Raw genomic sequence first — 10,460 nt, forward strand, 5'->3', positions numbered from 1 at the left:
CTAAAATAATGTGTCACAGTACAATAAAACAGTTCTGAAAACACATTCTGTGTGTTTGGGAAGCCAGTCAAATCTAAGTTGGAATCTTCTTTAATTCGATTGTGACACACACGTCGACACATCAGGATAACTTCAATACCAGTGGTAATACAGGATTGTAGATTGGCGCTTCGGTAAAATGCGTCAGCAGCAGTTCCATTTTCAGAAAACAAACTCCAGATCAAACTGGGCCGGTCCTCGCATGAAACTAGGCCACACTTGAACACTAATCTCACCAGATACAAATGATGCCATCAAGTCTTCTTGTGGCATTGATTTGGTTTTTTTCTGTCGGGGGGAGGAACTATACAACATTAAACTATCTTTTTGATCTGGATTAAATCTTCTGAAACTAGCCTGCTCTTCAGCTTCATATCCAACAGCAACAAGACACTGAAACCCATGCAGGATTTTAATGGCTGGAATGTGGAAGAGATGAAGTACAGCCACAGATGAGAGAGAAAGAGGTCGGGGGGGTGAATAAGATGGAGAAGAGATGAAGTTTTGGAAATTACACTTGTGAGACCCATCACGGGGCACACACACCTTTAATGCAAACAGCAGTACTACAGGAAAAACACTGAAGTTTGAGAATGTTTGCGTAATGATTAGAATACAGCTACACACAAAACTCCCACTTCACCAGCAACATACTAAAGGCAATCTTAATTATTAAACCATGAATTACATCCAGAGGAATTCCAACCACTTATCACAATTACCCCACAGTGCATTAAATCTATCTATATAGATATTTATATGTCTGTATATATATGTATAATATATCCTGGGGAATTAAAGACTTTTGCTGCATTAAACAGTTCAATGAACAATTTCTTATAAATAAAATCAGTGGAAAAAAAATCGTAAAGTCCATATACATTTCTCTTTACAAATAGATCCTCAAGATTAATGCAGAAATTGTGTCAACTCCCAAGTTGATGTGGGAGGAGAAAAAGCTGTGCGGCCCTTTGGTCAGCTCTCAACGACCAGAGGCCAGGCTGCCTCGGCTGGCCTCAAGGCCTGAAATAAGTGGAGGGAAAAAAGGAATCTTCATCATACAACTGTTTTGAAACACACACACACACACACACACACAAGACAGACAAATCACTACATTGCGCATTTACAAGTTGACTATCAAATTGGGACGACTGTACATATTTGTTGATAAGACCATATTAATGGAGCCATTTTAATTCTTTTTTCCCCGCCTTCACTTCTTTCATCTTGTGTGGCAGAAATTTTTACAATTTTTTCCCCGTTTTACACTTTTTCTCCAGCAGCAACATAATGGACAGATCTTGTAGTGGAGATGTTTGGGTGTTTATTTCGTGGAGAGGATGAGGGCAACAATGAGCCCGTAAAGACCCAAGACCTCAGCGAAAATCAAAATGAGGATCATGCCCACAAAAAGCCTTGGCTGTTGAGCTGTGCCTCTGACGCCCGCGTCGCCCACGATGCCGATTGCAAAGCCTGCTGCCAGCCCACTGAGGCCCACGCTCAGCCCGGCTCCCAGATGGAGGAAACTCCTGAACACACAAAGACAACAGTTTGTCAGCACAAAGTATAATTGATTGAGTAATCTGGGTTAACAATTTAAATGACTGAGAACATTTCAAATAAACATGCCTGAGTCACAGCATTTTAAATATAATAACTGCCATCAGACAGAGCAGGTGTTTTCTAGACAACTAGACTGTAACAATAATAATAATAATAATAACAACAATAATAATAATAATAATAATAATAATAATAATAAAAGCTGTTCAAAGCACTGATTTCTGCTTGTTTTACTGTTCATACCTTGCAAGATTTTAAACTAAGTGGACAACACATCTCTGAGAAATGTCTATTTAGGCAAATTACAGTTAAAGCTGGGCTATATACAGAAATATGCTGATTTGTATGAATGCATCGGAACATCACAATGGCTACATCCTGTCAAAACATGATTCCCCCAGAGAACAGGTAAACAGCTAAAAAGGCCATGCCCATGATCATCTAAAGTGAGGGAGTATTTTGGACAGACACTGAACGATGCGGCACTCTGTAAGCTCTGCAAATTGGACATGGCTTAACGTTATCTCAGCAGTAAGCTACAACAATTCTGCACAAACACTTGAGGTAAAAACACCAGAGCGTTCTGTCAAAAGAGACACAACAGACAGCAGCATCCTGTTTACTTTTTGTCAGCACCCAAGCATGATATGTTAACATTATCAACACAAGGAACTGTATTATGTTAGTTGCAGTCACTTAAAAATTGATTTTCTCAAGGTTTATTCATTATCCCCAAGTTTAAAGATATAATCTTTATAATACTTGATTAAATTCATCACAGAGTGCTCATATTTTTAAAATAAATACCAGTAAGATTTTAAGAATTAAAGGCTGGTGTTACAGCATCTTCTTTGTACCTCCTTGCTTTAAAACTTTGTTATTATTGTTAAGTCATGTGGGTGTGAAAAAAAAAACCTTTATGTGACTGAGACGGCAAGTTCACACTTGTAAAGTAGTCTCAACTGCAGACTAGTGTGTGTCGTGAGCATGCACAGCGATGTGACAACACTGAAACAGCAGTCAGAGAGTCATTAAACTACACTGGCTGTGTTCACTGTATGGGTGGAATATGTTATTCAATGGGGCTTGTATGTGCTTATAATTTTATCAGAAAAGCTACATCAGAGCAGTGGCTTAGCAGGTAGGATTCATTGTTGGTTTTGGTCCCTTTAGTGGCTTTGTTAATAATTAAGTTTCACCAGTGTGTGTGATTTTTTTTTACCGTTTTTCATATGGCTTGTACTAAACCTGACAAGTGACAAGGCCATCTGGTGCTTTAGAACAAGCTAGCCTAAATGAGACTTTCCTGCTCAATGTTACAACAGGATTTCAATAAAAAACAAACAAAAAAAAGATGTGTTGACAAAAAAAAGGAAATTTAGACAAATTTCTGAAAAAATGACTGATTGACTGAACTCACTTGTAGAGGCTGACCGTCGCTGAGATGTTGTTGGCAATCAGCACTGCTACTACCAGGCCGTAGATGGCTATAATACCCGCCATGACAACGGGGATGATTGACTTCATGATGAGCTCCGGCCTCATCACAGACATGGCAGCAATCCCTGTACCGCTCTTAGCTGTGCCATAGGCTGCTCCCAAGGCTGGTATGAAAGAAAGAGAAAATAAATTTAGTTAAGTAAACAAGCCAACAAACTAGAGTAGACACTAGAACAGCAACGACTACTTTATTAGATGAATCAATTGAATGTATAAATTCTCTATTTTCTGATTTCTTTAGTCATTAATGACAGTTAACTAAATATCTTTGGGTTGTGGACAAAACAAGGCCTTTCAGGTTGTGATCTTGGGCTTTGACAAATGGTAATCAACATTTATCATAATTTTCTGGCATTTTATAGACCAAACAACTAATTGATGAATCGATAAAATGATCAACAGATTAATCAAGAATAATAATCATTAGTTGCAGCCCTAGTAGACAAACTACAATGAAAGTTACAATAGGCTTGCAGACTGACGTCAGAAACCAGAGGGCACAGCTGAATAATGAAGCAGAAGTGAAATAAGAGATGGAGCAACAAAACGACAACTGTTACAGTTTCTGTTCCCCTTAAAAATCCAACATGGCTCCACATGGGGACTTCTGCTCTGTCAAAATGAAAATGACGCTGATACTATGCGACCAAAAACCTGGTTTGTGTGTGTTTCTGTCTCATCTCCTCAAACTGCTCCAGCTCCTGTAATTTCAAAAGTGACTCTGCCAGACAGCTGCAGAGTTGTAAATCACTCTCTGAATGAAAAAAGCCTCATTAGGCTTAAGCACAGGAGAAAGTGCTGACATCAGAAGACAGGCAGGGTACCACATCTCTCCGGAGACAAGATCAGTACCAGGGTGGGCACTAGCAACACACACTCATGCGACATCTGCTGTGTGCTATCTCCAGTCCACACTAGTCTCTGGCTAGCATCACTGTCGTGTGATGGGGAAGGAGGAGAACAAAAAGCTTCATCAGCATATTAGCTGTGTGGGGCTGTGACGCTGAGGAGAGAGCATTGTGCTGCCTACGTCACACAAATCAAGTCTGACTGCAGGAGGAGAGTAAGGGAGAAAAGTCAAGTATCACACCCTGCTCTTACAATAGAAACCAAAACAACCAAATATATAGCAACCACCATCTATTAAGAGCTCCTTATAATTCTGGACAACAAAGAATTGAACAGCTGCCAGGTGAGATGAGTGACGGTCACGTCAAATTAAGTCAATTTTATTAATATAGCCCAAGATCACAAATCTGCCGCAAGGGGATGTTGACAAGGAAATCAAAATGGAAGAAACCTTAGAAAGAGCAACAGAGGAGGGATCCCTCCTCCAGGACAGACGGGCATGCAATAGATGTCATGTGTGCAGAACAGACCAATAAGAGAGTCTTTTGCTATATCCAGCAACGCCTGTCAGAGCAGGGCAGTGTGTCATGAATCAGAGACAGGCTGGTCTGACAAGATTCTCTTCACATCAGGGGTGTGTGCAAATGTGAACATGTTTATTCCTTCATCCACAGTATCAGAGACAGCAATGACCACAGCATAGCGTTTAACATATTGCTGTGGAAGTTATCCAGCCACATTTAACACTAATTCACATATAATTCTAGAACAGTTGAAGAAATTTTCTATTTTCACAGATTAATAGGTGCTGCTTTGATGCTAAATATAGCCATCTGCTGTCTGTGGCTTCTCTGTTACACTAACCAATCACAGCTTCTATGCAATTTGCAAACAGATGTCAAAATGGCCGCACAACAGTCAGTAAAACTTATGTAACAGGGTGAAACATCAACTATCTTGCACAGCAATGTTATAAAAACAAGGATCTGGGAACACAGTTTTCTTGCCTCCTTATAGCCAACATACTGATGATGATTAAATCTGAAAAGTCTCTTGAGATATAATCTTGGGAGACAGCCTTGTGCAAACAGCTCTAAGTGCCCTGCCCTGTGCATTCTTATTTCTTGGGACAATGTGTCGGAGCTAGCCTGGAGATAGTACTGGTTAACTCATAGACTAGCTGTGAGGCTTTTTGGCAAATGAATCTAGAGGCAGACAGGAAGAGATGACGTGGGCCAATCCTCAAATGCACACATGGCAGCCAGCCACCCCACCCCCCGAAATTACTTTTATCGATCTATCACCAGACTGATGCTATCTATACAAGGTTAAATCGTTCCTGCACTGAGATTTGTATATAGCATAACTGGGCACTATTTTCTCAAGCCCAGACAAAACACACACAAAAGAATCTTACTTTTTGTTGTGACTTTGTCAACATGTCAGACTCTTTTCTAGAGAATTAAAACATTTAATCCCAACACCATCTATCAGAGCTGCAATGATTCTTCGATTAGCTGTCAACTATGAAATTAATCACCAAATGTTTATATTCAATTATTTGTTGTAAGTAATTTTTTAAGAAAAAAGTCACAATTTTCTGATTTGAGGATGTAACCTTGGGCTTTGGGAAACAGTGAGTAATATTTTTCACAATTTTCTGACCAAACAATTTATCAATAAATCAAGAAAATAATCTACAGATTAAATGGCAATGAAAACAATTGTTAGTACATCATATCAAGTACATCACATCAAACAAATTGACGGATTATATTTTTCCAAAACAAATCTGGTGATTTAGTTTTATAGACCACCTTTATGACAATATTCTGGAAACCACCCCAGCCTCCTTCTGAACAGCTGTTTCTTTCAACCATTCAGCCATCCATAAACAACCAGCGTAATATGTTACCGTCAGTAACGTTATCCTCCAACTCAGATTGGGCAAGCTCGCCCTCACTGATGTGTGACAGGTAAGGGTTGACAGAGAAACACCAACATCAATACTGCCATTCTGTCCTGATGATTAAAGGTTTGATGTGTGACAGGGCGGCTTCTGCAGCGGTGTGGAGGCACAACCTCTGGGTTTTAATCCTAATCCCTTCAGCTTAGGTAAAGAGCTTTTTTCCCCCCCTTTTCTTTTTTCCTCCCTGCAGAATATTTGATGTATGGGATGCCCTTGTGACGTCTTGTGATGTCAGAGCAGGAGGTGCCTGCAGCTGAGGATGATCTTGCATGCACTGTGCCCACGCAGTAGCCAGCAGATCAGCCTGCTCTGAATAGTGGGAGAACAGGGAAGCACAGGTTTTGAGGAATGAATGAAGAAACAACAACAAAAAAAAAAAATCAGGAAGGTTACAGTTGTAATTTTTTTTCTGTCTTACACAACTGCATTCTGGCTGTAGCCTACAATGTGTAAAAATATGAGGAAGCATGCAGAAATTATGATACTTGCTGACCAAACTACTGCATCAGAAGCTGAGGGATGTCTAGAGCATATAAGATGCCATCACCAATTACACCTCACCATTTAAAGAGTTTGTGTTCAAAAGACAAGCAGAAACTTTTCTTTTCCAAATATTACTGATATTGCAATACGGCCAAGTACAACATCCACATCATAGAAGGTGCAATTTTTTGGTAAAGGAAACATTTGTGACAAAACAGTTATAATGAGGTATTGTAGTGCTGTAGAAATGCCCTGGCCTACAAATCATATTCCCTAGAAATCATGATGATATTTGTTGGGGTCCTAACCAGTTATTGGGGGGGGGGGGCGATTCCTACTAATCTTCAATTATATTGCCAAATATTAAAATATAATTGCAATATGATTTTTTTTAACATATCATGCAGCCCTACCTTTAATTTATGAATTAAATAACTTGTTACTAGGGTATCTTACTCAGAACATAAACAGGACAGTAAATTAGAAAAGGGAGCAGATCTGCAATGATTTACTACAATGATAATTTCCTGATTTCACCTTCTCAAATTAAAATATTTTCAGGTTTGGATCGAGTACAAAACAAGCCATTTGAGGACCGGGAAAAGATGATTAATATTTTTCACAGTTTTCCGACATTTTACTGACCAAATAACTAATCGGTGACCAATTAAATAATCATCAAATGCAGCCCTAAAAAGCAAACGATGTAGAAAAAGAGTTAAGATGTAGCAAAACATGTGTCTTGTGGAGATATGGACCGTTAATAGAGATGAAACAAAAGAGGCGGGGGAAACAGAACAACGGCAGCAAAGCAATCATGGGGGTGGTGGTTTCTAGTGATCAAAAAAGATAATTGCATCTTATGAGTGTCATCTGTTCTGAGCCAGACACCACTAAGGGAAGGCCTCACAACAGGACACCATCACCAGACCACTAAAACAATGCAACATCACCTGACACCACAGCATTTTACTGCCTGTTCCAAAAAATAGTTAATTACTGTAAATGAAGTACCTTTGGATTTTTTTTATTTGATGAGAAATTTTGAGCTATCCACTTGGAGAAGAACTTCTGATGAAAATGTATTAATGTTTTGATATTTTACAGAATGAATGATGGTTCAACCCAGCCAAATATGCCATCTTGATTGGCAGTAGACTGTAACTAAATTGGAGCCATAGCCATGCTGAAGCATGTGTACAATTAAGTGACAGGAGCACAATCTACAATGTCCTGCCACTGACTCCATTACACACTGTAAGATCCTTACAGCCAAAGTCTGAATCAAGTGTCATCATCCATTCCACCACTACGACTTCCCTTCTTTGTGCCAGCATGATCCCCTCTCCACTAGCCAATTCCCCAGCTGTCACTCCTTCACCACCACAGACTAGTACTACTGCTGCTAGCCTCAAGGGCCCCCACCACCATGCTGCCCTTGCTTATCACTACACATTAAACCTGAGCTATGACAAGACCAGGTCAGGGCTTTGGCATCCAGCTGCTTCTCATTTATGGGTAGGACAATATAAAATCACACTGTTGTACATGATACCTTTTTACTTGAATCGCAATTTCTTATTGTACCTCCTAAATTGACAGTTCAAACAGTAGTTACTAGGACAGATTTCTCTCACAAATCTTTGACACACAACCAGTAAATAATCTACATCTGAGAAAAAAAAAAAAAAAAAAAAAAAAAACTTCTGAGATTTCTCATTACAATGCAGCCAATGTGATCTGTTGAAAGACATGTTAAAACATTCCTTTGAAACTCTGACCATTAAATAGGCATGATGGATATATAAATTTGCTTTAAGACTAAAGGTAGTGAGAGAATCCAAGATTATATTCTGTCAGAAGAAAGCCCTTTCTATATTTACTTCAATGCTTTACATTATAGGCATTCACTGGTGATTTGAGCTGAATGATAGTGAAAAAATATCTAATTGCATATATACATTCATCACCATAAATGAGCCCGTTTTGTCAAAAGGCCTCAAGCTACAGTGGGTCAAGCCCTTTGTAACATGGTCAATTAACAGCTTGTTGATTTCCTATTGGGGCTGCACCCATCCCACCGGTCAGTCACCCTAGTCACATGCAGAACAGCATAACATTGGCATATGATGCAGATAAATTACAAAATAGGATAGGATCCATAAAACAAGTATGACCAAATTATAAAACAAGCCTGTCTCAAAGTTCACTTACTGATCCACTTCACAACTTCTATCCAAAACCACTTATATAGACAGGTGGCACACCCTTTTTTGTCAAAACTAGCAATATTTTCTTTGAATATTTTCACCTCTAAATTAAGTTTTGCATACATATATTAACATTTCACAAGATCGGCATTACCAGATGGCAATTCCAAGTCAGAAGTCTCATCATGTGATAATCATGTGACCTTGTATCATACCTTAGAGCAATAAGGAAGTTAAACAGCTGATCCAACTTTCTAATGGTCATTTGAGTTGTAAAAAAAAAAAAAAAAAAAAGCAGTTTTCGGCTCTAGATAATTTGTACGAAATTATATATGACACCACCAGTTTGATAGCTGACAAAATGTTGCAGAGGTTTAGACCGTTTACACAACGGACGGACGACGTTATTTCAGTTGGTTAAATGTCACTGGTTGCTGATCCACTTCGAGCTACAATAAAAAAAAATGTGAAACACTTTACAACTATTGTTAACATAATTAAACCCTGCAAAAAGTCGTGTAGCATCTTACAGAAAAGGTGGAAATCAACCTCGCCTATGTACATCCTGCTACCTGCAACAAGCTAGCAAGCAGCAAAATGTATGACGAATAAATGGAGAACACCGACACTTTTATGACTATGTACCAATAGGCACTGCTTCAATAAGATAGTCACAGTTTGTCAGTTAGCACCATTCCCCGTCTGTCATTTGCTTTCACATAAAACATACAGCATGGACAACCGAGCTAAGCTAACATCAAAGCTAACTTATGTAGTCGTCATCAGCTAGCCATCTAGACTTGACTAGTCTTTGCTGTCTGACGCTGAAGCTGAAATGCTAGCAATAGCGATGACTGCATTAAACTAATACTAACTAAACACTGCCATGTTAAAATAAATCAAAGTCAGTGGCTGTTGCAGCTACCTAGTTAGCTGTTAAGTCTAAAATAACTGACAGCTCAAGATTAGCATTACGACGTTAACGTTAGCAAGGCTAGCAGATGGCTGTTACTTCAAGGGACGCACCATGGTTGACAATTCAAAGCACCCTGTTGGGAATAACACAGTTAAATGCAAAAGGGGTTAGCAGCAAATACACACAGCGACATTTTGGAATAAAGAGCTTAAGTATAAGAGGTGATAATTGTGTGATAATTACCGCTGAACACCATCGCCGCAGAGGCACCCATCACTGCGAAGAACGGTGAGTATTCGGGGCTTTCGGCCATTCTTTCTCACACAGTATAAAAATAAACTAAATATACAAAATGAATTATTAATGTCGGCTCAAAAATCGCACTTAACGAAACCTATCGAAGGCCACAGGCTTGAAATGTAAACCCGAGTACACCAGGAACTGTCTTGACCACCTAACTAGCAGTGTAAACGGGATAGTCACGACTCTTCTGATAAATACCCGGCGCAGCAGTACAAAATGGCGAAGCGGAAAATATCACCTGACTGGCCGTACGGATAAAACCTATCATCGACTGGGTGTGGGGGCGCACTAAAACAAAGTTCGTTAATGATACACTGTGCTACATAGCACAGCTATGAAACAATAAGTGTGTGTTTAAAATGATGTATGACTTATTCCGCACAAAGAAAGTGTTTAGTATAATTGTTTGTTTTTTTCTTTTTTTTGAAGGTCACCCCTATCAGGCACTACTTTGGTGTGCTCCGCTGCAGGCTTCCCCTTTGATATTTACGCATTCACCCTTCAAAAGCAGGATGAAATGATGGGGACTAGCAAGAGGGGTGTGGAGACACTGCCAATCTAAAGAAATATTGTGTTTTTGTTGTCCTAGCTTTTAATGAAACCAATAAAATTTATAAAAGACTCG

The 10,460-nt window shown here is 39.2% G+C and overlaps 1 protein-coding gene across 1 annotated transcript; it reads right to left on the reverse strand.

Moving 5' to 3' along the window:
* Positions 1–74: 74 nt before the first annotated feature.
* atp6v0cb (ATPase H+ transporting V0 subunit cb) lies at positions 75–10,057 on the reverse strand. The gene is made up of 3 exons (XM_084740394.1): positions 9,776–10,057; positions 3,026–3,209; positions 75–1,571 (listed from the first exon to the last, which is right to left on the reverse strand). The coding sequence occupies exons 1-3, from the start codon at positions 9,843–9,845 to the stop codon at positions 1,367–1,369; spliced, it is 459 nt and encodes a 152-aa protein (XP_084596520.1). The 5' UTR covers positions 9,846–10,057; the 3' UTR covers positions 75–1,366.
* Positions 10,058–10,460: the final 403 nt, after the last annotated feature.

This window comes from Lutjanus erythropterus, chromosome 17, assembly GCF_056507025.1.
Source record: "Lutjanus erythropterus isolate fLutEry1 chromosome 17, fLutEry1.hap2, whole genome shotgun sequence".
NCBI classification, from domain to species: Eukaryota; Metazoa; Chordata; class Actinopteri; order Lutjaniformes; family Lutjanidae; genus Lutjanus; species Lutjanus erythropterus.

Excerpts from the sequence above, each read along its gene's own strand:
- atp6v0cb (XM_084740394.1), bottom strand. The coding sequence starts at position 9,845 with ATGGCCGAAAGCCCCGAATACTCACCGTTCTTCGCAGTGATGGGTGCC. Across the intron at positions 3,210-9,775 it reads TGCGGCGATGGTGTTCAGCG|CCTTGGGAGCAGCCTATGGC; the intron begins GTAATTATCACA and ends CTTTCATACCAG. Across the intron at positions 1,572-3,025 it reads GCGACGGTCAGCCTCTACAA|GAGTTTCCTCCATCTGGGAG; the intron begins GTGAGTTCAGTC and ends TTGTGTGTTCAG.